Genomic DNA, 26960 nt, shown 5'->3' with positions numbered 1-26960 from the left:
AGCTTTATTCTATGAATGAAAACAATCTAAATTTATCAGATAGTCCAGAATGGTACAATTGCTACCAAATGGCGCACTTAGATTTTTGCTCACTTAAAAAAAAAAAAAAAGTGTGTGTGTGTGTGTGTGTGTGTGTATAACTAAAAAATATCTATTCTTATTTCCTAGCAGACCTGCTAGGAAATAAGAATAGATATTTTTTAGTTATTTTTCTGAAGAGAATAAGGAATGGAGTCTTTGAAGGCAAAAGGAGGTGGGGCAGGTCTTTCTTTGGTATTTCCTTTGTTGTGCTATGATTCCGTGGCTCTGACTGTTAAGGGAGGAGTCTTTATGGCTGTGCTGACTTATCTGCCAACCAAGGTGAGGCTACAATAAGCTTATCCTCTTTGTGTTTGAGTACAAGCATTTCTTTGAGGCAGATAGACGATCCCATCTCTGGGGTCTTTCTGTGGGCCTCGCCCAGCCCTCTGTGGAGTAGACTTTCATTTCCCACTGGGTAATGGATTCATGCAATGTGTGGGAAGGGGATGTCAGGAGGTGGACCAGGGGAAGAGAGATGCTGCCAGGAGAGAAGGGAAGTGGGCCAAAGATAACAATATCTATGGAATCATTTCCCATAGAGAAGCGGACAATCAAGCATGATAGCAAAGGAAGTGAAAACCAAAATAAATACTAGGAACTCTCTGCCTTGGAGTACTTGTGTGCACGCCCAGGTGGTGTCCTAGGGAGCTATTGGAAGATAGTTAATTACCTTGGGCAAGAGAGGCCCTGTTGACTTTAAGTGGAAGATAAATCAGAGTTAACAGGAGAAATGACTTTAGAATTAGCTGCTTATCTTCTGTCTTATTCTGTAGGAGTGGATGATTCAGTGCCTTGGAAAAGTGATGGGCACAGCATTCTAAAATGGAGGGTGAGGGGTGGAGGGAAGGAAAAGATAAGAAACAATAGTATTCACTGTGAACGCTGACACTAGGTTTGGCATAAGTGTCTTTTCTTCTCTATTACTGGAGCCATCTAGGAAAGGAAAGCCTAAGCTTTCCTTTCAAAAAAAGTATTTTATATAGTGGAAGTTCAATAGCTTCCAACATCTTTCAAGAAAAGAATTTATTATTAGTCTTTGGTGATTCTATGTGGTTTACCACTCATTCATTGATTTATATAAGTGATCTGTTTATGGTGTCACAAGATATTTTTTGAGCCAGATATCTTTGACCAGCAAGTCTGGCTTTCTGACCTCCCATAAGGATCTAAAGGGATAGTTGCCCTGGAGACAGTAGCAGTAGGTTATCATATTATTTAAAAGCAAGGTTTTGCCTTACTTCACAGTATAGAGCTCTTTGATAACTGGGCTGGGCAGGTGGCTCAATCCAAAAACCATTCTTTGCTCTTAACTCAGGTAGAGTAGCACCTACCTTAGTGCTTCCCACTCCTGTCACGAGCCAGGTGGGAGATGAACAGGGGTGGGCTGAGTTTCCCTTGCCATCATTGTTAGGACTGCCTCTTAGAAGAGGAGAGTTAGGTGAAAAATAAAGTGAGAATATGTTTAATTACTAGTATGTTTGTTTTAGGAACTGGAAAATTAAATACCGATATAAAGCAAGGCAGCTGCATCTTGATGTAACATGTGTTAGAGGCAGATCAGGGAGATCAGAGTAGACTACTCAGAGAATGTGAGTTGAAAAGTTTGAGTTAGAACAGGGATGGGGTCCCCAAATGCAGTACAACAGAACTTGTGACAAGGTAAAGTTCTGGTTTGTCTAAAACTTTGTTGAAGCTTTTATTACAATCCTTTCTCCAGGTTGAGATTTGGAACTGAGGCAGGAGGCCTAGAACTTGGGAAGGAGCCAGGGAAACCCAACAACAGTAGCTTTGTGTGTAGGTTCTGGGAGGAAATAAGGTAGGAATATTGGTTGAGCCTAGAGAAGTGAAGACTGGCAGGGCGCAGGGAGGGAACATTCATAGTTTTCAGAGTGTGAAGATGTGTTGTAAGAATCAGGCTGAGTAGATGTTTTCACTTTTCACTGAATATAAGACTACAAAGTGAATGAATTTAGTACCTTTGAGCTCGAGGGGATGATAATTTAGGGGAACCGTCGTAACTGAAGGTGTGGGAACATGGGAATATTTTAATAATAGCATCCCTAGTGTTTATTGTGGATAGTTTAGGGACAGCCCAGAAGCACATTTGAGCTGAAGTCTGAGCCGGGTGATTTTCTTTGATTTAGCTTTGCCTGTTATATGCTGCGAACTCAGGACATACCATCTTCCTCTTCTCCTCTCTCTGTTGGCTGTCAATATAACTACACTTTTCTGTGTGGTAACCTGATAATACAGATGTATTTAATGGAGACTGTGTTGGACTTGAAGGAGACTGGTCTTCAATTTCTGAAGAAATGATTTTCTTTGAAGGTACTGAGGCTCCGATTAAGAGCTTGGATGCTGATGGCGAGGAGACCTGGTTTCAAATCCTGGTTGCTGCTTACTTTGTCTTTTGGAGCAAGTTACTTAACCTCTCTGAACTGGCTTTCTCAATATGGAAATGGAGACAACAGTAGTACTTACATGCTAGGCTGTTAGGAGCATTTAGTGAGAGCAGACATATGTTACCAGTGCCTGGCATTCAAGGAAACTTAGTAGGTGATAGCCATTTTTGTTACCGTATTTTAGCTTTTCAGATCAAGGTTCGGAACTCAGGTTAAAGCTGCATAATACCTGTTCAGCATGCTAATGTGGACTCTGCCATTCTTCTTTCATTACAGCTCCTGGCATTCTTGCAAGGACTCTTCACTTTCTATCACCATGGTTATGAGCTGGCCAAGGATTTCAGCGACTTCAAGACTGAATTGACCATTAGCATACAGAATGTGAGTGGGCAAAGGGATAAGCTTCCTTTCCCTGGTTGAGGAAAGGAAAGAACACAAAGTATGAGTCTGATTGCATAGAGATCACTTATTTGGATTGGAACACAGATGAGGACGATGGGTCTCGCTTGGGTTCAAAGGGCAGCTGGGGGCAGGTATTTGTAGGGTGCTTGGTGGCCCCAGGTTAGAGCATCATCCTCTTTTCCATTATTTCTAAGCACTATTTATGTTCTCGGAAGTCCTGCTGATATTTTTGTTTTAAATCTGTAGCACCAGAGTCAGGATTTCCTTTGGCAGTGCAAGGTCCAGCCTCCCTTCTGTGCATCTAGCTACTTGGCCACAAGAGACCTTGGAGGGTGTTCAGGGGTTGGGGGTGGGGCATGCATGCTGGCCTCCACTCAAAGGATATGATCTTGTTCAACTTTCAATAATGCTCACAGGAAATCCAAGTCAGAGCCTTTTACTCTGTCTCCTTCCCCAAATATTAACCAGCGGGACCTTTTGGTGCTCAGAATTGTACTAAGGGTCTTTGGTTAGCAGTTCCTGATCTCAAGTCCCTGCTTCTGTGTGGCTGGCTATATTAGTTTGCATGTTGTCTTTGTCTCCAGATGATGCTGTGTAGAAAAGAAACCCAAGTGTTTCCTTGTGAGTTGTATTGCATGGGTTTAGAAACCTGAAGCTTGCCCTGCCATGGTTCTCTGTGTTGTTTCGGAAAACAGGAAGTTGCAGAGGACAAGGTTTCATAAAGCATGGCCTCCCCTTAGGCCAGCTTCCTCAGAAGGTAGACTCAGAAGTGGAGGTTACATGTAGCAGGTTTACAGGGGAGTAACGTCAGCAAAATCACCTGTGTGAGAGAGGACAGCAGACCCCTGCAGGAGAAGTTTAGCTGTGAGGCCTCAGTCAATGCCCTGGGGTGTCCTGGAGCTGATACGGACCTTCACAGTGGCCTCAGTAGAAGCAAAGGTACCAGACTTTGGGCCCCTTCCCCTTTTTCCCTAGCCTTGACTAGTCATGGTGTGCAGGTTGCACTGGGGGAAAGGAGTTACCTTGAGTGAGGAAGCTCCCTTTTTGAGGAGGGAACCACCTATGAACCATCAGCAAGTGGCATTCCTGCAGTTGGAGAAATAAGTCCCTCTGTTTTGAAAGCCAGCCACATAGTGAAGCAGGACCTTGGGGACCATTTTATGAACTATCTGAATCAGGGTCCCTTGGGATGCTTGTTTAAAATACACATTTCTAGGTCCAGAGGTATTAAATTAATCTTCAGGGGACGAGGCCTGGACATTTGTATTTTCTCCACATTCTCCAGGTGACTTTGATGGTCTTGACAGTTTGAGAGTCATTCTGGTATAGGACTTTAAGGTCAAAAGGTAGGTCTTGAAAGTGAATATTTGCCTAATTCCTAGGTGGTTGAATGTTCCTTACCTGGTTTTAGGTTTCCATAGGTTGATGTTGTAAATTGTTAAGAGATGGGAACATTTTTTAAAATTTTATTTATTGATTTAAATAAAATGCCTTTCATCCTAGACAAGAAATCGCTTCGAAGGCACCAGGTCAGAAGTGGAATCACTGATGAAAAAGATGAAGGAAAACCCCCTTGAGCACAAGACCATCAGTCCCTACACCATGGAAGGGTACCTGTACGTTCAGGAGAAACGTGAGTGTTGGTGGCAAACAATAGCTTGGGGCACACGCATGCCTTTTACCCAGGAGGTAGAAGGTCTAGTTAGTAGTGCCTAACCTAGAGCACAGCTTCTATAAATATAGATTTGGGTGAATGAGAGTCGTCAATAGTTGAGTTTTTTAAGGGAAAGGTATCCAAAGGTCTTGTCTACCTCCTCATGATGGGTTCTATTTTCTTTGTAACTGGAAATTCCCTCGGGAACCTGGAATTCACTGAGGCTCTATGGTGGTGTTTTTTCTCTGTAGTGTCACACTTGACATGTCTGCACCCTTAGCATGGCTTTATCTATCACACTCTTGGTATAGAGGCTCTGGAAGGGCCTTGCATGCTTGACCTTATCGTATGTTAGCAGTCATATCCTTGGGTGGAGTTACTATGGATTGAATTTGTTCCATTAAAGACTTGTTTCAGCAGGGACCAAACAGTCATGACTTAGGCCCTCTCCCCACTTTATTTAGTTGCTGTTATTTCAACACTTAAATTTTATGAGTAGAAACACAAACTCACTCTGAGTGGTAGGAAGAGAAACCCATTGTCCCGCCCATGAGATGTCAAGGAAAGAAACACCAGGTGCTGCTCACCCAGACTTCTCTGTGATGACTCACAGACTACTGTGCAAGGCCTGGGGAAAGGCTTTTTGATAGGGCCGTGCTATGAGGGTAGCACTTCCAGACTTAGCTCACAGAGTGCTAGTGATAGAAGAAAGTCAATTTTTTTTTTCTTTAGTGGACAGTTCTCCTAATCTTCCATTCCTCCTTTTTTAGTTGGGTGTGTTAACTCCTCCCAGATTTTTGTGGGTTTTGTACTCTTTACTGTCCTTTTGTTGATTCAGGGCAAGGCAAATGTCTTCATTCCTAGAAGCTTACTAATGGAACAAAACACTTGATTTCAGTGATTATTCTAGCTAGTGATTGCTCAAAAGTTTGCTTGGCCCCAAAATTGTTGCCTCGTGACAATGGGGGCAGTAGCGGGGTTTGAGGTTGGACGCATTGGATACCTTGAGGGGTTTTATGCCCTTTATTCTTACAGGGTTGAGCTTGTTGAGGTTTGTAAGAAGTGGAAGGTACTGTATTATTGGGTTTTCTGTAAGCCTCAATGTAAGATATTAGTTTTTTTGCCTAATGAGAAGATCCAGCCCAAAAAGTTTAAGGTTAACTTGAATATAGTTCAGAGTCCACTTACAATACTTAATTTGTTAATATTATTCACTTACATATATAAAATCTGCACTCACATTAATAATCCAATTTTATTCAAATACTTCATGTGCCTTTAAAACATGAATGTCTTGATTATCATTAGAATAAGATTTTAACTCTCAAACCTGTGAGTCTAGAGCATATCAATGGGATATAGCTCTTTTTATTTGAAAGTTTTGGTAACTTATTGCTTAGAAATAATTTGAACCTTGAATAAAAAATTGCAAGAAGAGTATAATGAACAGCCATATGCTCTTTATCTAGATGCATGAATTTTTACAATTTTCCCACAATTAAAGAGTTTTTTTCTTTTTCCAGGTATGTATGTAGTCACATAACAGTCACAGAGACATACACACATTGCCATTTTTTCTGAATCCTTTTGGAACAGATTCCATACTCCATGCTCCTTTTCTTTAGTGTGTATTTTCCAAAAATAAGAATATTATTTTTATGTAACCACAGTATAGTTACTGTATCTAGCAAATTTAACATTAATAAAGTACTTAATGTAAATGACAGTTCATATTCCAGTTTTGTCAGTTGTCCCAGTAATGCCCTCATAAAGCATTTTCTTTTCCTTCTATCTAGATAGGATTTTGTACTGCATTTACTTGTCATGATCTACTCTGTAATAATTCTTCAGCTTTTCTTTGTCCTTCATGATGTCGACATTTTTGAAGAGAATAAGCCAGTTCATTTCTAGAATTTTCTTTAGTGTGGGTTTGTCTCATGTTTCCCAATGATTAGATTTAGTTTAGGGATCCCTTGTCAAATCTTACATAAGTAATATTTGTGTTCTTCTCTGGGTACCACATCTAGTGGCACTGTCTGCCCCTCACTGGTGATAATAATTTTGGTCACTCAGTCAAAGTATCATTTAGTTTATCCACTGTACAGTCAAGATTCTTCCCTTGTAGCTCATTAACAGTCTATGGGGAGACCCTTTAAGACCATATCTTTTTCATCAAGCTTTGTCCCCGCCTAGAGTTAGCATCCACTGGCAGTTCTTGCCTAAAAGGATAGTTACTGTGATGGTTGCAAAATGGCAGTTTCTCAGCTGTGTCACTCCTCCATGTTTATTAGTTGCCATTTAGTGTACTGCAACGAGGCGACTGCCCTCCCTCTCCTCGTTCTCTTCTTTCCCATCCATGCATGCATCCATCCATCCATCTTTTTGTTGTCAGGATGGAATTAAGGATTTCTGTTATTCAGTAGGCTAAATCCAAATCCAGTATTATCCTTATTTCTTTGGCTAATCAAATGGTTTAAGATACAGAACTTGAGGAATCTTTGTGTTGTGCTGTCCTTGGATTTTTTTCTCTGAGCCACAAAAATAAATTAGAATGGTTGGTATTTTTGTCTTTGATGCTTCAATGTAAATACTTACTGTGTTGCTTTTTACTTTTTTAGTTTCCTAAGCGCTATTCAACACTTGCTACGAGCACTGAAAACCTGAAAAAGAACTACAAAATCTTTACTAAATCTCCTATTACTACTTAAAAAAAAAAAACAAAAACATCCAGAAAACATTTCTGTGTTGTGATCTCTGCGAGCATCTAAGGCAATGATTGAGGGCCTTGGAAGGTTATAATGCTGATTATCCCTTCTTTCCCTAATGATATTTTGTTATTCAAAATAAGGTAATTTGGGGCTGCCTGGGTTGCTCAGTGGGTTAAGCCTCTGCGTTCAGCTCAGGTCATGATCTCAGGGTCCTGGGATCAAGTCCCACATCGGGCTCTCTGCTAGGCAGGGAGCCTGCTTCCTACTCCTCCTCTCTCTCTCTTTCTGCTTGCCTCTCTGCCTACTTGTGATCTCTCTCTGTCAAATAAATAAAATCTTAAAAAAAAAAATAAGGTAATTTGCCAACCACCAGGTAAAATCAGAGACTGTTAGGATTTGACTGAAGGGCATTCTTCCTCTTCCCTGAGGGATAATACTGAGGGACAGACTCCTTAGATTACATTTGGGTATTTATAGTTACTTCCATTTACATCTCTGTGTCAGAGTTTGCCTGTCTGCTTTTCAGATCATCTTGACTTCTGCTAAAGTACAGATTAGGGGTTTGGCAGTAGGTCAGAACCCCTGTATGTCTTTGCAGAGAGTTGCAGAGCAGCTGTGTGGGAAGCATGAAGTCATCATACCAGATGGGAACAGTGACAGGCACTTCGAGGAGCTTTTCTGTGTTCTTTCTTCAGTCATCTTACTCCTGTCAGGGAAGAAAGGAAACTTCAAGTGGAGATTGATGATGGGAAAGTGAATTAATTTCCCCAGGGAACCTCTACTTCCCTTGTATTTTAAGACCCATTGGATCTTGCATTTAGTGGGAAACAGTTTTCCTTGGTCCCTGGGGAAAGCTTGGGGTCACTTCCATTTCCAGCCTGTGGGATCAGATTTCTGCCTATTCCATTCGAGCTGGTGGAGACTATATTGCCCCGAGAAATGGTTTAAGGGTAGGTGAGCATTGTGGGTTATAGGTTGTGTGTGTTTCCAGTATGCTTTTGACACATAGAGATGTTTCATGGGAAATACTACCTTGCAGGTCACTTTGGAACTTCTTGGGTGAAGCACTACTGTACATACCAACGGGATTCCAAACAAATCACCATGGTACCATTTGACCAAAAGTCAGGAGGAAAGGGGGTGAGTTCATGTTTAAAATTTCATGCTTGATTTGCTTGGCTAAATAGGAAGGTTATAATGCATATGTATAGCAACACCTTCATTGTGTCATTGTCATTTTCTTTTCTTGTTTTTTAAGTTTTTTTTTTTTTAACTGAAGTATCATTAGCATGCAGTATTACATTTGGTTTTAGGTATACAATATAATGATTCAACAATTATATACATTACTCAGCGCTCATCACAGTACGTGTGCTCTTAAACTCCTTCATCTATTCCACTCAGCCCCCACTCACCTTTCCTCTGGTAACCACCAGTTTGTTTTCTATTTTTAAGAGTCAGATTTTTTGTCCATCTGTTTTTTTTTTGTTTTTTTTTTTTGGTTCATTTGTTTCTTAAACTGCACATGTAAATGAAATCATACGGTATTTGTCTAACTCTGTCTGACCTATTTCACTAAGCATTATACCCTCTAGGTCCATCTATGTTGTTGCAAGTGGGAATACGTCATTGTTTTTCATGGCTGAGTAATATTCCTTTTTATATCCCTGTTTCATTCTTTCGCATGTGACTGTTTTCCCAGCACTATTTGTTAAAGAGACTGTGTTTTCTTCATTGTATATTCTTGCCTCCTTTGTTATAGATTAATATATCATATAGATACGGGTTTATCTGTGGATTCTCTATCCTCTTCCATGGAGGTATATATCTCTTTTTGTGCCATAACCATACAGTTTTGATCACTGTAGCTTAATTAATTAATTAATTAATTTGACAGACAGAGATCACAAGCAGACAGAGAGGCAGGCAGAGAGAGAGAGAGAGAGAGGAGGAAGCAGGCTCCCTGCCGAGCAGAGAGCCCAATGTGGGGATGGATCCCAGGACCCCGGGATCATGACCTGAGCTGAAGGCAGAGGCTTTAACCCACTGAGGCTCCCAGGTGCCCCATCACTGTAGCTTTGTAGTATATCTGGAAATCTGGGATTGTGGTACCTCCAGCTTTGTTCTTCTTTCTCAAGATTGCTTTGCTGTAATTTTCCCACTTTTATACAATAATTCCAGGAGGAATAGTAGACAGTAATTATAGCAGTAATTAGACAGTAATTATAGCAAAGCGAATATTCTTAGCTTAAAGTTCTTTTAAGAACTACAACTAAGAAAGATTCTGGTATATCATAAATATACATTATTAAGTATGTCAAGTGTGTTTAGATGCTAGAGATCCCTGAGTGGCTTTGTGTTATGAAACTGATGGATGTCACTCTTACTTGATGCAAAGAGGGCTGCCAGCTATCGTGTAGGTGTCCCGATTATCTGTTGCTGTATAACAGATCACCGAAAAACTTAAACAACTCTTTTTTCCTAAAGATTTTATTTATTTATGTATTTGCGAGAGAAAGCATGAGCTGGGGGAGAGGGGAAGAGGCAAGGGGAGATGCAATGAGAAAGGCAGAGGGAGAGGGACAAGCAGACTCCCCACTGAGCAAGGAGCCTGACTCAGGGGTCCATCCCAGGACTTGGAGATCATGACCTGAGCTAAAGTTAGAGGCTTAACTGACCGAGCAACCCAGGTGCCCAAACTTACCAATTTTTGAAACAACACCAGTCATTTTAGTATTTCTCACAGTTTCTGTGGGTCAGGAATTGGGCAAGAATTTGGATGGGTGCTTTGGGCTCAGGGTTTCTCAGGGGCTTCCAGTCAGATGGTGGTAGGAGCTGGAGCAGTGAGGGTTTGAAGTCAGTAGAGACTGGTCAGTCATGGCTCTCTTCTTTTCTCCTGATTTTGTTCCTCCCCTTCCCTCTTTCCTCCCTGCTCTGTATTGTCTCAGGGTCTGTCCATCTTGTTTCTCAGCGGAAGATTGGTTGGGTTTTCTCACAGCATGGTGGCCTCAGGGCAGCTAAAGATGTCAAGAGTGAATATTCCAGCAAAGAAAGCGGAGACAGCCTGTAGCCTTATAAGTCAAACAGCCTTCCTTTTGCTCTGTTGGTTGAAGCTCACCCAAGCCCATCCAGTTTCATGGGGAGAGCATGCAGACCAGCCCCTTAATGGGAAGAATATTACAGTCACATGGTATGAAGAATGTTAGGATAGAAATACTCTTGCAGCCGGCTCTGACCATGTAGGCCCTGCTGTCACTGTGCCTTTCTCTTTTCCTCTGGGCTCCCTAGCTGTAGCCTGAGTGCATTTCCTCTTGTGGTAATGTGTCTTTTTTCTCTGGCTGCTCTTAATGTCTTCATTTTTTTCCTTTTGGTTTCTACATTTCATAATGATGGTCCCATTTTTTTTTTCATGCTTTTGTTCTTGGGAATGTGGGGCCTTACTGTATTTGGAGATTGGTGTCTTTCAGTAACTTTGGGAGATTCTTATCATTTATAATTTTGAATCTTGCCTCCTCTCCATGTCTCCTTCTGGGCATAACTCCTTTGGGAGATAGCTAACTATTTTTAACAGAAGCATTTATATTTTTCATCTGTCTGTGTTTCTGGATTCCATTCTACATAATTTCCTTGATTCTATGTTTAAATAATTTTTAAGCTGTGTCTAATATGTTGATGAATTAGTCCCCAATAAGCATTCCATCTCTGGTTCTCTTTGTGGCACACTGTGGTGTGGTATGTTGGGTTTGTGAGGGCATTACAGAGGGGCAGGCATTGCAGAGGCTAAGAGCACCAGCTTTGAAATTAGACTGCCCAGCTCAGTAATGTTAGATGCATCTGTCATTACTGTTGGCTACTCTATCAGACTCCCCCCTTAGTCTGTACCACTTCCAATTTTTCTTCCTTGCTTTTTTTTTACTTAGGCCACAGTACTAGAATTTATCAGCATCTCTTTCCCTTCCATGTATTACAGAAGAATATACCAAAGCTCTTTTAATATTTTAAGAGTGGAGTAATGTCAGGAAAACAACATTGTTCAAATATAGAAATAAAGAAATTAAGGAGTCTGAAGAGATATTAAACATTAATCACTGGGTATTCCCTAGTTTTTATATAACAGAAATAAGAGTTAGACTTGCTCCCCTGGGTTGAGCCATAGTCCTTTTCCAATCTGTCTTTTTAGAAATGAGCATCCCCAAATTATTCTCTCACACTCTTTATTTTGGGACTTTTGACCTTGTGGTTTCCTAAATCTTCAAAGAAGAACTTTTTTCTGTTTGGTCTTATCCCACTGAGAAGTGAAGGACAGAGACCAATTATGGTGGATGTGTGGAACTCCCACATTTTCTGTGAATTAATAGTAAACACCTCACTGGGTTGTTAAGAAGTTTGTGTGAATTAGTATATATACTCTTAGAAGAGAGCTTGACACACAATGAGTTCTAAATTAGGAGTTTAAGTATAATAATTAATTTTCCTAATAATTCCTTAAATTTATTTTCTATTTTTCCAAGTCCACATATTGTCCTATATTATCCTGTTAATCCAATTTTCTCCTTCATAGAGGAGGAAATCGAGGTCTCTAGAGAGAAAAAGTGATTTATAAAGCCGTACAACTGGTGAGTTACAGAGCCAGTACTCAAACCCTGATTTTGGAGTGTGCATCTCCTGAATCGAAGGTGGGGGCTCCTAATAATAGTAACAATAATAACAGAAAAATATATAAAATAATGGCTGTCCTTGACATCACTCTATTTTCTTAGCTTTAGGGTGGAGGGAATAGGAAGACTGTCTGGAGGTGATGTCATCTTGGTTTGTACAGGAGAATCATTTGACATCTTTACATATGATATATGTGTTTGTACAAAGCTCTCCTAGTAAGTGGAGGTAGACTTAACATAGGTAATAGGGTGGATTTTTTTTCCCCCTAACATGTTTTTCACTTCACTTTCCTTCACCTTGCTGTCCATTTCATTTGGATTATTTTCCTGTAAAAGTACCTGCTTTTCTCTTAACTTCAGGCAAGGGTATGTGAGCAGATTTGTTCCACCATCTTGGAGATCAGGCTGCCTTTGGCGAAAGAGAATTCTCCTGTATCCTAGCCTCTGAGATGAGGCAGCTCTCTCTGTGTGAGGTCTGGAGCAGTCCAAAGCTGACCTTGTCTCTTCCCTTGCTTAAAACCCTTCATTATTTTCCCCATGCTCTCAGGTTGATGGATCATAATGTGTATGATTTGGCTCTTGATTCCCTCAGACTCTTTCATACCAGTTTGCCTTTCACTCTGGGATTGAACCATACTAGCTGGCTTTCGATTCCTCCCAGGCTCCATGGACCCTGACCACAGTACCTTTCCACCTGCTATTCTCCACCTCCTAAAAAACACAGTAGATGTAAAGCTGGTGAATATAAACCATCTCTCGCTAGGTCTTCTGTGTTTTGTGTGGTATTTTGACTAGGGGGTGGTTAAGTTTTACCATAGGAAGTCACGTTTCCTATTTCAACAAATTAGGCAAGTTTATTAGTTTTCCCCCTTGTTTAGAGAAAAAGATTGGCAAAGGCAAGAGAAATAGGAACCCTACATTCTTATATGGGGAAAAAGAGAAGAAATCAGGGACAGAAACCCTTATGTTTTTAGGCAATAAAAGAGCACTATGTGATGAAAGTGTTGGATTCCTTTGTATGAAATGATACTACTCAGCAGTGAAAAGAAACAAACTCTTGATTTGCACAACATATGTGAATTGCAAAAGAATTGTGCCAAGTCAAAAAAGTCAGAAATAAAAGGGCACATACTGTGTGATTCCATTTATATGAAATGATAGAATATGCTAACTAATCTGTATGACAAGAAAGCAGATTCACTATTTGCCTGAGGGTAGACAGGGTGGAGAGATGGAATTCAACAGATAAGGAAACTTCTGGGGGTGATGGAAATGTTCATTAGCTTGATTGTGGTCTTGATTTTCTGGAGAGATACAGAAGTTAAAAACTCAAAAATTGACATGTACAATTTATTATACATTATATACACCTGTGAAGGTGTTAAGAACTTATTTATTGAACATCTGTTCTGTTCCAGGGCCTATATGGGCTCTGGGAACACAGGAATCAGCAAGAACAGACACAGTCCCGGCCCTCAGGGAGCTTCAGTCTAAGGAGGAGGGAGACATGATTGGAATCATCGCCCTCATCAATGGACAGTTCTAGCTACAACTAGTGCTGTGTGAAAGATGAAGTTCATGGTGCTATGTGAACATGTCTTGGGATATTTGACCTGGTCCAGAAAGGCCTTCCTGAAAAAGTGAAGGCAATGAAACATAGAAACTCAGAGTCAGGAGATCTGCAGGTCATCTGGTTTAACCCTTATCAGCCCTGCAAATTAGGGGTGCCTGGGTGGCTCAGTCAGTTGTGTCCAACTCTTGGTTTTGGCTCAGGTCATGGTCTTAGGGTCATGAGATTGAGTCCCCCATCAGGCACTGTGCTCAGTGAGGAAACTGCTTGTCCCTTTCCCTTCCCCTTTGGCTCCCCCTCTGCCCATCCCTCTGCTTTTGCACTCCTGTTCTCTCTCAAATAAATAAATAAAATTTTAAATACCCGCAAATTAAACCTGTTGCAAACATTGCCAATAAGAGTTTATGTAGCATGGGTTGATGCTTACCATTATGATATTCTAGAACCAAATTAAAACAAGAGATATTTGGCTCAAAGTAAAACTTGGTTTACAGGTTTTAGCTGTGTGAGGCTCGTGGGTGAGGGAAGGTTTTTGGTCAACATTCCACCTTCCTGTGTGTTATGAACACTCAGGCTTGAGAAGATGGGTGATCACTCTGGTTGATGTGGTGTGTTTGTGGTATGCTGGAGAGGCACATAGCATAGCCTGTGGTCAGGCCTCATTTTGATAGTTTCTATGCTCCCAACAGGGAGAAGATGAATCTGTCACCCTGAAATCCTGCACCCGGCGGAAAACAGACTCTATCGAGAAGAGGTTTTGCTTTGACGTAGAAGCAGTAGACAGGTAAGTAGCAGTCACACTTTGCTCAGGAGCAGATATTACTGGGAGTTTTATTAGGATTTTTGGATTTTTTACCTTTTCCATTCAGTCAGAGCTTTTCTGTCCTCTGATCCCCCACCACCCCTCCTTTTCCAAATAGACCTCAGGCCAGTTGCTAGTCTGTAAGGATCAGCATAGCTTCTCCTGTCTTGTAGGTTCAGTACTGAGCCTCTGGTTTGGTTTGCTTTAACATTAGGGCTTTCCTGAGAAGTAATGTTTGTTATCTTAGGAGGTGGAGTAGATGTTTAAAGAAAACTGTTCAGCATGATTATACGAGCTATTTGAGATTTTTTTACGTTAAAAATCCTTATTTTTTTTAAATTTAAAAAATGGTCCAAAAGGAATCGGGTGAAATGAACGATGGAACAAGTTGTACTCAGTTAAAAAAAGATAGCTTTTAGTTGTAGCATTTCACCTACCACTGTGTGTATATGCCCAGGAAAGACAGTGAACCACTTGTAAAATCACTTTTTGCAGGGGGAGCTCTGTGTTGTAGTCCTCAATATTTATGGAGTCTCATTAAGTTGTGCCATTTCATGGTGTTAAGCTGGTTTGACAACGTTCCAATTCTTTGAAACACTTTACTTGGCAACAGGTTAATTCCTTGAGTGAAAGCCACGTGTTAAGCTTTTTTGTGCTGTCTGTTCAAGATCAACAGTGCCAGCCTTAAAGATCCTTAAATCTCAACCTGATTCTCCTATAATGCCATTTCTCCCCTTTATTTAAACATCCCCCCCTCCCCCGTTTTGTGAAGTCAGTACTTCTGTCCTTTCTGGGACATTTACTTAGGGCCACTTTTTCCGGATTCTAGAAGATGTAGACACTGAGTGCCTTCTGTGGTGTTGGCGTGTTTGGGATGCCTTCTAATGCCCTGTTGTCTCCCTGCAGTGTGGCTGCTGGAGGCTGCTCGAGCTCCCGTGAAGGGAGCATGCACTTTTGCTTTAATCAGAAGTTCATGGAAACTACCTTATCTCTTCAGCATTTAATCATTATACCTTGGACTCTCAAGTTAGGTAGCCAGGCCCTAAATTTGGACTTTGCTACTTCATAGCCATGTGACTTTTTGCTATTACTACTTAATCTCTCAGGGCCTTGATTTCCTTATCTGGAAAATGAAGCTAGTAATAGTACCTAGTTCCTAGAATTGTAAGGATTTAAGGAGATAATCCACATAAAACGCTTGGCAGGGAGGCTAATAATAAACGCTCAGCAAGTGTTAGCTGTTATTTGTTAATTAGCTTGTCCCGGCATTCATCAGACTTGATTATTTTATAAGGTTAGGCTCTGAATGATGAGAAGTAAACTAATTTATAAAGAAAAGAGAGTACTCCAGGTCTTCACTGTGTTTGGGGATGTGGGAGGGTAATAGGGAAAGGGTGCATGAGGACATAGGCTGAACTACGGTAGCATAGGGGAATTGCACAGGGTCTTCTTCACACTGAAATTGGTTATTCTTGATTTTAAACAAATCCTAACTCAGGATACTCTAAGCACCTGTATGCGTCTCTGTTCTCAGTATTGAATCTAAGGGAATTCACATTGTTGGCATCCATAAAAGAGGTGGAGAAGACACATATGTTTAAAAGCAGAGTTAGTTGTTTGCTGCTTGTCAACTGTTTCTAGAGACTATCATCTCTTTGGTTATTTGGAAGAAGGTGTGCCTCATGTTGCAGCTGTCCCTTATTTGAAAACCAGCTCAGAAATGATTTCTGAAACTGAATTATTTCCTGTTTTCTTCCTCAGAAGTTTTCCCAGAAGTTTTAGAGAGTTGCTTTTTAGGCAATTAAAACTCAACGTGGTGCCTCTGTCTCATTTCCACCTCACGAGTACTTCCTACCATCTTCCCCCTTGATTATAACCTAAAAGCTTTGTATGTCCCAATTATAAGCTGAAGGCAGATGTGTCACATAGAACATACTGAGTGGGTTTGGGAAGTGGATTTCTCCTAAGTTGCTGTCTCTGGTTCCCTGGGGATGATAGGGAGGGGGTTTTAGTCTGGGTTCAGAAAAAGGCTGCTAAATTTCCTCTTAGGAAGCAGGAGGTGAGTAGCTAGTTCTGTTGTATTGCTTATATTTTAAATTTTCTGTATATGTGGTGTTAGGACACCTTAAAACCCCTTCTGGCTGGGGAGAGATTGTCTCTTCCAGAGCCGCTAATTCTTAGAGATAGCAAAGGGCACAGCCAGGAGCGTGCCATTGATAGGCAAATTAACCAACTCAGAGCCAGGCTTCCTCCACTGGAACCCTTAATCCCCAAGAGGCAATATTCCTTTGCTTTAATTATCTGAGGTTCAGGTACCAGGCAAGGAGGGCCATTCCTATAGTTTAGAGCCCCCTGAAATTATTCAAACTAGCGGATCAATTGTTGACCCTGCTGTGCTTTGCCTTTCCCTTGGAAACTCCAACAGGAACCACCAGCTAGGCTGTCCCATCATTACTCTTAACAAGTAGCCCTGTGGCTGCTGGCTCTTTCCCATATGGCCCTGTTAGGTATGCCATGCATGCATCCTGTTTCTAGGACCTGGGGGTTTAAGAAACTTTGTTTTCTGAGCTTGAGCATCTTCTGTGTCTCTTGACTTTTACCTAAAATAACATAGAACATATATGAAAAACTTCTCTGTTTTTTATATAGGTCATTATCTTTGATCTCAAAGATTAGGTTATAGTTGGGCAGCATTTTTCCTTACCTGTCTCCTGTTTTGACTTAGTGTCTTTCTGCATTTTTCTTACTCATCCAGGAAGGGACTAAGGAGAGAAGGAAAAACATTTCCATGGGTTCATTGGCAACATTCCTGGGAACTATGCCCAGAGTTCTCTCCTCTGGAAGATTCCTTACACCTTGGTTTTTATTCCAGTGTGCTTTAGCAAGGAGTTGATTCCCACTGCTTTTCCAGTGAGGTATTCTCCTGATTACCTCAGCTGTACATGAATGGCTAGAGAGGTGTAGGGACAAAATGCAAGTTTAGCACTTAGGAAATGTGGAAGTAAAAGGGAAATTGTTCTATTTATAAATGTTTACGTAGCGGCTATTAATGTTTTACTCTATTAAGGTACACATGCACGTGAAAGTAGTATTTTTTGACTTAAAATATATGACATGGTGGGTTTTTAGGATTATTCTGAATACTTGTATCTTTTATTTTATTTTATTTTTTTTAAAAGTTTACGTCTTCTTTTTTTTAAAGATTTTATTTTAGTTATTTGAGAGAGAGAGACAGTGAGAGAGAGAATGAGTGAGGAGAAGGTCAGAGAGCGAAGCAGACTCCCCATGGAGCTGGGAGCCTGATGTGGGACTCGATCCCGGGACTCCAGGATCACGCCCTGAGCCGGAGGCAGTCGTCCAACCAACTGCGCCACCCAGGCATCCCGAATACTTGTATCTTTTAGACTTAGTGCTGATATTTTATGTTTGTGTGGTTTTTTTTTTTTTGTTTTGTTTTTTTTTAAACAGAGGCTATAGCTTTAGGAAGTGATATTCCAGCCGGTCAATATTTTTCAGTTTATTACATCAGCATGTCTGACTGTGTGGTGAGAAATACCTGCACTCAGCATCCATGGGGTGCTCATTAGAACTACAGCTTCCTGGCCCCTGCCCCAGACCTCCACAGTCCTTCTGACCCTCCTGGAGAGAGACTATGAAATCCACTTTTGGAATAAGCTCTTCATTTGTCCTTTATTCTCACTAATAATGGATGCAGTAAACACCATGCCAATCACAATACAGATTTTTCAGGGTATGAAAATGTTTCCTTACTAAAAACACTGTGACTAGGAATGACAGTAAAACAAAACAGAACCCCCCCACCCCCCCACCCCCCAAAATGAGGCTTCTTTATGAAGGAGCTTAAATCTTACCCTTATGGAGGAGAAGAATATGGTAAAAGAGGTAATTTCCAACCTCTCATAAGAGATGACCAGGAAAAAAGCAACAGCAGCAACCATGGTAAAATTCACTTTTTAAGCTAAAGGTGGAAGAGTGGTGAGGGATCGAGCAGTAAGAGAACGCTCTGTAGAAGCCGAATGCTCTTCATACATTCTCATGTTATCCTCACTACAGTCTAGGAGGACTGTGCTCCAGTTAATTCACATTACTGGTGAGGAATCTGTAGTTCAGAGGTGTGAGCCTTCCCCTGGGCTCAGGAGGGATTTGAACCGAGGTGCATGGGCACTCACCGCAGGGCACCTTGCTGCCGCAAACTGAGGATATGTTAGAAATGTTTCCAGCGTTAAGCCCAGGGCTGTCATTACTTGGGTTTCAGGGATACCACTGAGTGTTCAACTTGCTAGATGTGAAATCTGAGAAATGCTTTCTCATTATACTCACTTGCACATGGCATCATAAACAAATGGATGAACTAAAGCTGCAAACTAGCTTCTGTTCTTATATTTACTGCCTTGTGACCTCCAGAAGATCCTCACATAGCTAATAGTTTAAAGAGGCAGTACAGATAGAGCACAGGCACTGGGCACATTGCACACAGGTGTCCCACGAATGCTGTGTTTTTGTGGGGGTACATCTCTTCTCCCCGTTATTTTTAAGGTGACACTCATTTCTCTCTCTCTAGAGAGACTAGCATGAGTCAGAAAGCAACGGGGTATTTATCAGTTGATTTCATTGTATGACAATGCATTGCTGTTAATTTGTTCTTCCTGAAATGCTGATGAAAAGGGGTTAAGCTCTGACATTTATGTCCTAAAGGAAGAAGTATTGTGACTCTTTGACCCATGAACAAGCTGGGGATCAAATTAACTGTTAATTCAGAGGTATGAGAGTTAGATCCATAGTTCTTGAACTTTATGTCTGAGGTTCTCTGTAAACTGAATACAATTCAGAAATCTACTTTTAATTCTTGTATCTAATTGCTTTTCTTTTGGTATATCAACTAGGCCTATCGTCTCTTCTCAGTATGTTACAGCCTTCTATAGTAACTTCACATAATTACCTAATCCCACATATTCACATCTTATCTGTCCCTTATTCTCCAGTGCCTTTCTTCGATTCCTTTTCTTAGAACTAGTTTTAGGGGACGTTCAGACCTGAGAATTTGTTGAAGACCCCTGGTCTGTTCTGAGTAAATATGTCACAGGCTGATGTTTTCTTATCTTTCCTTCAAAAGGATTTTGTTGTTACCAACATTGAAAAGTTAACATTAGTAGAAACTCTGTGTCTTTCTTCAATTCCAAAGTGAAAGGTTGTTTAGGTCAAGATATCTTGTCCATTAAATTGATGTGATACTGCTTTGAATTTGTCTTCTGTTTTTGTTTTTAATTCCGTTTCAGGACTCTAGCATTAAGACTATTGTAAGGCTTTAAACGAGTGTGTATGACTTGCAGTAGTTGTAGGATGTTGCCACAATATGGTACAAAGAGGAGTATTTTCTTACTTTCTTAGAAGTTGTTTATTAAGAATTGAATTGTATATCCCTCAATTCATATGTTGAAGTTCTATTCTAATCCCAGTGTCTAAAAATAAAAATTATTTGGAAACAGGCTCTTTCCAGAGGTCATCAAGTTAAAGTTAGGTCATGAGGGTAGGCCCTAATTCAGTGTAACCAATGTCCCTATGAAAAGGAGAGATTTGGATACTGAGACAGATAGGTACTCAGGGAAACCATCATGTGAGCGTGAAGGCAGAGATGAGGGTGATGTGTCTTCAAGCCAGAGAATACCAGAGATGGCTAGTAAACCCCCAGGATCTAGGACAGAGGCATGGAAAGGATTCTCTTTCACATACCTCAGAAGGAACCCACCCTGCTAACTGCTTGCTCTTGAAGCTTCTTCACAGGCTTGTGAGCTGCTAAATTTCTGTAGTTGTTGTCACCTGTTTGTGGTACTTTGTTAAATCTGTCCTAGCAGGGGCGCCTGGGTGGCTCAGTGGGTTAAGCCGCTGCCTTTGGCTCAGGTCATGATCTCAGGGTCCTGGGATCGAGTCCCGCATCGGGCTCTCTGCTCAGCAGGGAGCCTGCTTCCCTCTCTCTCTCTCTGCCTGCCTCTCCATCTACTTGTAATTTCTCTCTGTCAAATAAATAAATAAAATCTTTAAAAAAAAAAAAATCTGTCCTAGCAGAGGAACCAAACCCAGTATTGGATAGGGAGGACCTCTCTCAATCAAGCAGCAGCAGTATCCCTGACAGCCTCTTAGATGGATGGGCCAGCACATACTTGCTGAAGAAGCCCCACTTCACAAACAGCATGTTGACATAAATTATCTTCCTTACTCTGCATTGTCTTGATGGTAGCCTAACCTTTTTCTAGCTTAAAAAAAAAATCATTCTTATGTCTTAATATAGAAACAATCTTTGGTGTTTTTTGAATTATCTTGCCATAGCACCGAGCATTTGAAGGTCTGTATTTTATGTTGGTTAATTGAATAAGGGCTGGATTTATAATTTTCTTCCTTAAAGTATGCCACCTCTTTTGGAGGGAGTTTAATGTAAAATTCATGGGTAGAAATGGGATTCCATCTAAAAGTAGCTGTTAGTGGTAGTGGTATGTGAGTTACTAATACTTGCCAATCGGGACCTCTCTTCAGTCACTCTAAATAACTCCACCATGCGGCATCCTATGGAAATTAATGAGCAAAAGTAAGGAAAATATTTGTTCAAGCTAAAGGATCATGGTGGAGTCTTTCTCCCAGCATCTCTGGATTTGTTTAAAGAAATTTCTCACAGATGTGACACATGGATATTTTGTCCCATATGTTTTCCAGGAGGAGCCACTAAACCATATGGAAAGTAGTAAAAACAAAGGGCTTCGTTTTGATGCACTGAATCAATGTAGTCTCTTGAGATGAGGTGTTTATACTTGAGGAAAGGAAACAATTAGAATACTTTATTTTTTTCAGGACTAGCTGACTCCAGCAGAAGTCCATACATTTGGAGATATTACGTGGAGTACTACATGCCCCATTCCTGGCATTGGCATGGGGGCCAAAACAAGCACAGTCCTTACCTGCACGGGGTTTGCTTTTGATTGTAGAAAGAGCAAACACAAATGCATATACATACACATTCAAGCAATTAAAGGTATAAACCGGGATGTTGAGTGTTTCAGCAAACTTGGAGGACCAGAAAGCATAGGACAAATGTAACAAACACAGGGACCTAATCCTTCTGTTCGTACAGAGATTGATGGTATGACTGGAATACTCTGAACCTGTTCTTCCTCTCCTTCCCTCCTTCCCTCATTGATGAAGTACAACCGCATTTTACCAACTGTGGAGGTAGGAAGTTTAACGAAGTACGATGAATCTACTGGGCTTTCCTTCTTAAAAGCTGTCACCTGATTTTGCTTTCAAACTAAACCTGAAGTCCTCCTAATGCTAGCTTCCCACAAACAAGTAAAGCAAGACAGTTTCCTCTGACCAGCATCAACCTGAGGGGCCACACCCACTATCAACTCTCCTGTCGTCCCACTGTGTGTACTGTGCCCTTGCACAGTGTATGAGCCCTTCTTGGTAGGGGTTCGCTGGTTGTTGAATTAGGTATGTTCTGTATACCTCTGTTCAACTCTAAATTTGTGTGTCAAGTAATTTGCTTCCAGAGGAATGATAACATCATTTTCTACAGTTTTTAATTTAGTACTATGTGCATGGGGTTTTTTGTTTTGTTATGGAAGAGTAATGTTTGAATTAGACAATTTTGTTCTTATTTTTAGGACTTTGGTGAACTGTTTTGTGAGATACTATAGGAGCTTAATCATGTTAGGTGCTATTTAAATTAAGACTTGAGCAAGTACTCACATACTCTGCATTCCAATATAAGGTAGGGTGAAAAAAATTCCAGGAAAATGAAAGGTTGGTTAAAGAAAGAATAGTGAAGTCTTAGAAGATTTATAGAAGACCTTAGAAAATCTAACCCAAACCCTCCAAACAGCTACCAGCCTCATTTCAAGGATCTTTTTATGGCAGACTGCAGAATGCAGGTAAAAGATGCAAACAGCCTTGAATTTCAGTTTGGGACCTGCCCTTTACTAGCTGTGTGACTCTGGTCCAGGGCTTATCATACTACCCTTGCAGGACTATTTTGAAGATGGAATATGATAATTCTCCTTCCTGGTGCAGTCCTGTGTTGGCAAAAGTTGTGCTTTTGGAATTTTTTTTTTTTTTCTCAACCCCAGTACTTTGGAATTCATTGTTCTTATGTTGAACCTTTGCTTTGGTGGATGTTTCTTTGAGCATGTTTTTTCCATTTTGATGTTGTTCCTTTTCCTATAATCTAATGATTTTTCAAGTCCACTATAAACTAAGAGTGAGTACAGGTGCATTAAGTATATGTGCAAAGGGGCTGGTAGAGGAAGATTCTGTTTTCAAATTATATATGTGGTAACCCATTATTTGTATATATATCCTATATAAGACAAAAAGGGTTATGCCTTTCTTTATGACTTACTGTCTCAAAATGGAACTGTACTAAGTTAAAATAATACTGTTGTTTCTAATTTGCTATGTGTTGTGTGTGTATGCACTTGTTTGTATGTCTTGGTGAGGTTGTGTGTGTGTAGATGGTATGTGGTTTCCAAAAAGGATCACATTATGTAACAGACTTGCTGCAGTGCTCAACCTCTAGATGGCAGTTTAGTATATTTATTAGTAACTACTAAGAAGGTCTAGTGGAAAATCAGCTCTCCTTTATACATCAACAATTAGGAGTCAGCGGCTGGGGGTGGGAGGTTATTTTTGCGCTAGAGAAGAAATGATGTGAATTACTCCTTAAAGGAAAGGTATTCTAAATGATTCATTCTTTGTCGAAATTCCTTCCTCTCACCCCTTTGTGATGGATCATTTCATACCTGCTACCCTGCAAAAGCAAGCATGCTCAGTTAATCAAGCTTCTGTTTAAACATTACATTTTTACCTTGGTTTCTAAATGAAAAGTGTCAGGCTCTTTGCTTCAGGGACAGCTTATTTCAGGATGGTGAAGAAAACAGATGTGTTTTCAGTATGATTTTGGCTATCCGATGTGTGCTGAACACCAGGCCAACCTGCCTTTCCCTCTTGGTGCAGGGCGCCTTTATCTTTTGCAACAGATGAATCTATTTTTCCTGGTTTCAGACTTCCCCCTCCCTGCCCCTCCCCTTCTCACCCCTGGTTTGAAATAATATTTGATTTTGCCTTCCTGGTGGTTGGATTAGAGTGCTGGTCTCAGTACCACTGACATTTTAGACAGGAAATGGCTTTTCCTTCCTCAGAGGGTGTTCTGCTGTAACTTCCATACTTGGGTGGGGGTAAACTGGGGGGAAGTATTGTGCTTTCTGGATTGCTTCTTGGCTGTTCTGTAAAATAAGCGAGTTGAGAAGTTTTTGGAATCTTAAATATTCATGCAGTTTGAAATTGTTATCAAATGGTCTTCTTCCCCTTTTTCTTTTTTTGTAAATTAACTGAGAGAGTGTTTACTCTTTGACTCTGGTTTAACTAAAAATGGGATGTGCTGGTTCTTGGATTTTATGAAGGGAAATGGGGGCGACCTTATTTGTACTCTTCGGTCTGCATACTGATATTTGTTTTGCTAATGGCAAATGCCAGTATAAAATGAGTTTTTTGAAAAACTCTAAACCAGAATGTTGCAGTTAAATCTGAAAAGAGGAAACAAGTCAATCAGTAAATTCCTTACTTACATTTCTATGCACTATGAGCTACAATAGTAAAAACAAAAAATTGTAAATGACTAATAAATTTCTTAAATTAGATAATTTTTTCAACTTGTTATCAATGGTAGTAACAAGTATTTTTGTTCTCCCTGAGTTTTACTCATTGTGGCAATTAGTAATGTTGTCTTCTGCTGCTGCTGCTGCTGCTGTGTTAAAATTTGCTTTACTCCTGTGTTCCCAGTGTCTGGCATAATGGCTGGCCCATAATAGGTAATCATATAAATTTCTCTTAGGATAATGCAGTTTCATGTGCCAAAGATTTCTTTATTTGGGCTTCCTGATGTTTTATGACTGCATTTTCCTTTAAAATAAAAATGTAGGAAATTATTTGATGTGATTGGCAGTATTTACTCTTGAGAGTATCACTGCTGCTATGGTGCTCATTATTTTAGGACTTTTCCTCTCAAGGGGTTAATGCTGTAGGCAGTGATATATTATAATTTATTCATTATTAGGACAAGATCCTTTCTAAATTGATGAGAAGCCTACTTCTGAAAACTTCTTAAGGGGTGTGTGTGTGTGTGTGTGTGTGTGTGTGTGTTTGTGTGGTAGAACACATGCGCACAAGCCCTGCTTCCCCTCTTTCCTTCCCTCCCCTTAAGGCTTAAGGATTCAATCATCATGCATCCCAGGGCACATACAGTGCATGCACGTGGGGGCAGTACAGTATTGTGCTTCTGTGTAGGCTTTGCTTCTGTATGGGCTTTGCAGACTGGGTTCAAGTTGAGACTTTGCTACTTCCTAGTGCTATGACATTTTGCAAGTTTTTAAAATAGGTATAATGATAATACCTACTAGAGAAAGTTATTTTGAAGAATAAACTATATTGCAAGTAAAGTCCTTAGCACAGTGCTTGACACCTAGTAAATACGCAGTAAATATTAGTCACAGTTAATGAACCACTAGTTTGCAACTTCTGCTTTCTCTCTCAGTAACTCCTGTCTCTTACCTTTAGCCTACTCATATCCTTTTTATGCAGAAGGCTCTGTAATGCATGAGGACCATCAGTGGGTCATTATCTCAGTGCATATTTATAACTTTTTATCTCCATATAGATTAATGTTGCCCTCCAGTGATGACACTGGGTCCTGAGTATTGGGGATAAAAGAGGAAGTAGCCCACGTTCCTTCTTTTATGAAACATTGGAGATGCTCTGCTGAATTTGACTGTGAGGTGAATCACAAATACAGACATGCATTGTTGCTGGTTCTAGTGCATCAGATGACTTTATAATACATCGTGGTAACTTTGGGTAGAGCCCAGAGAAAGACTGACACAGACACTAGAAGTTGCAAACTGGTGGTCCACAGACATGTTTGGTTTGGCTTGAGTAGTGTTTGAACCAACATGTTGAAGTTGAAAAAAGTCTGTAAATGTTGCTCTGCCTCCCCATGTACCAGCTGTTTATAGAGCGAGGAGTGGATGCCTCCTTTAGGTGGGGCATACACTCTTCGCTTTACTCCTATCCCCACCATGTCCTGTTGTCTCACTGTGATGACAGGTGACAGCTGCCGCTTTGCCTTGTATTTGCACCATTATTTTTCCCATAGAGGGGAAGTCCTTTTTTTGTTCCTATGACCATCAAAAAGTAAATGTACGAAAGAAAAAGTAAAGGGCTGCATATTATATGGAAACTGAGAGTGAGCCTATTTTCCTTGGGGCAATAAATAATCTTTTCATTCAATTTCACTGATTTTGCTTACTTCCTATTCTCTGTGGATGTTTGAATCTGTAATCTCATAGACAAGAAAGCGTTGTCATTCTCCAAGATTATTTGGTATGGCTTTGGCCATATCTTTGTGTAAATGAAGATGTCCTGAACTTCAAACCCTAATAATGGTTGGGAACCTGTTTTCCCAGTAGGATTTTAGAAGCAAAGGACAACTTCCTGTCCCTGGCATTTGTGCACCTCTTTCCCACTATGGATGGCAGTCCATTCTCCAAGGCTTCACCATTCTGTGTCTTCCTATACAAGCATAACCTGACTCTTACATGTGCTGTAGTGTGGTTGGAAGCTGGGGAATGAACTCTTGACAACAGAAGACTTAGAGTCTTATGAATGAGTAACCCCTACATCTTTGGATCTTTGGAGGTTGATTTAGAAAGAAGAGGTTCTGAGTGTTTGTTTCAGTGGGGTGGAGTCAGTAACAGCATTTCCTTGTCCAGTAGGAAGTAGTGGAGTTGCCAAGCTACTGAGATCACTATTGTTGACTCAGATTCAGGAATAAGATTAGAGCAGGAAAGCTGTGGCGTGGCCCTGGAGTCAGGGCTGGTTGTAATTCTGTTTGCTCTCTGCTGCTGAGGAGACAGTGAGGTGACATCAGTGGTCCCTGCTCCTGGATGTGGCAGTGAAGGCTACACTGTTTTCCACGGGCTCTTTTCTGGAGGCCAGAGTGGAAGGGGGTATGGTGCTGGGACGCAGTTTGACCTGTGACAGATGAGTAATTTTTTGCATCTTCTCCCCTGTTGTGTGAGAGGTAGAGTGCCATCTTAGAGAAAATTACAGATACTTGTTTACCAGTTTGAAGCTGATAAAGATGTAGCACTAACCAAGGATTTATTCAGATGCAAAATGAGGTGCCATATCATATGTTGTATCTTAGAATTGAGCTGTAGAAAGGATTGCAGGTCTTTTTTTGTTACTTCTCCCAACTCGTGGGCAGAGGGCCCTCCTTGGCAGATTTTCTAGAATTGCTAAAGACCCCTCTTTGTCCTTATCAGTTATCTGACATTAATTCCAAAAGGGGGAAGTAGGCCACTTAAATGCTTTGCTCAGGAGGAAAAAGGAAATGGCCATGACGTGAGAGCCTATGTGTCAGTGCAGCCCCTGGCCTGGCTCCCTTTGTGGTAGAGGTGTGATTTTCAGTGCTGTGTGTGAGTGTGTTGGGGATGGGGTCATGTGTATCTGCAGCACCTGTGGCTGGTTTCTTTTCCTTTTTAAACTATGTTCACCTGCCCTTCTTCCTCCATAGTTTTGACCCTACTGCACACTTGCCATCTCTTCCTCTCTACCTGCCA

The 26960-nt window shown here is 40.7% G+C and overlaps 1 protein-coding gene across 3 annotated transcripts in view; it reads left to right on the top strand.

The window, feature by feature from the left end:
• Positions 1–26960, top strand: part of ARHGAP26 (Rho GTPase activating protein 26) — a 443705-nt gene that overhangs the window by 130912 nt on the left and 285833 nt on the right. For all 3 annotated transcript variants that reach the window (XM_044225350.1, XM_044225370.1, XM_044225360.1), the window contains exons 7-10: positions 2760–2864; positions 4389–4518; positions 8287–8387; positions 14165–14259. In XM_044225350.1, coding sequence (XP_044081285.1) covers positions 2760–2864; positions 4389–4518; positions 8287–8387; positions 14165–14259 — 431 coding nt within the window. The remainder of the gene's footprint in view (positions 1–2759; positions 2865–4388; positions 4519–8286; positions 8388–14164; positions 14260–26960) is intronic.

This window comes from Neovison vison, chromosome 1 (genome assembly GCF_020171115.1).
Source record: "Neovison vison isolate M4711 chromosome 1, ASM_NN_V1, whole genome shotgun sequence".
Lineage (NCBI taxonomy): Eukaryota > Metazoa > Chordata > Mammalia > Carnivora > Mustelidae > Neogale > Neogale vison.
This window is presented reverse-complemented; position numbering and strand designations above follow the sequence as displayed.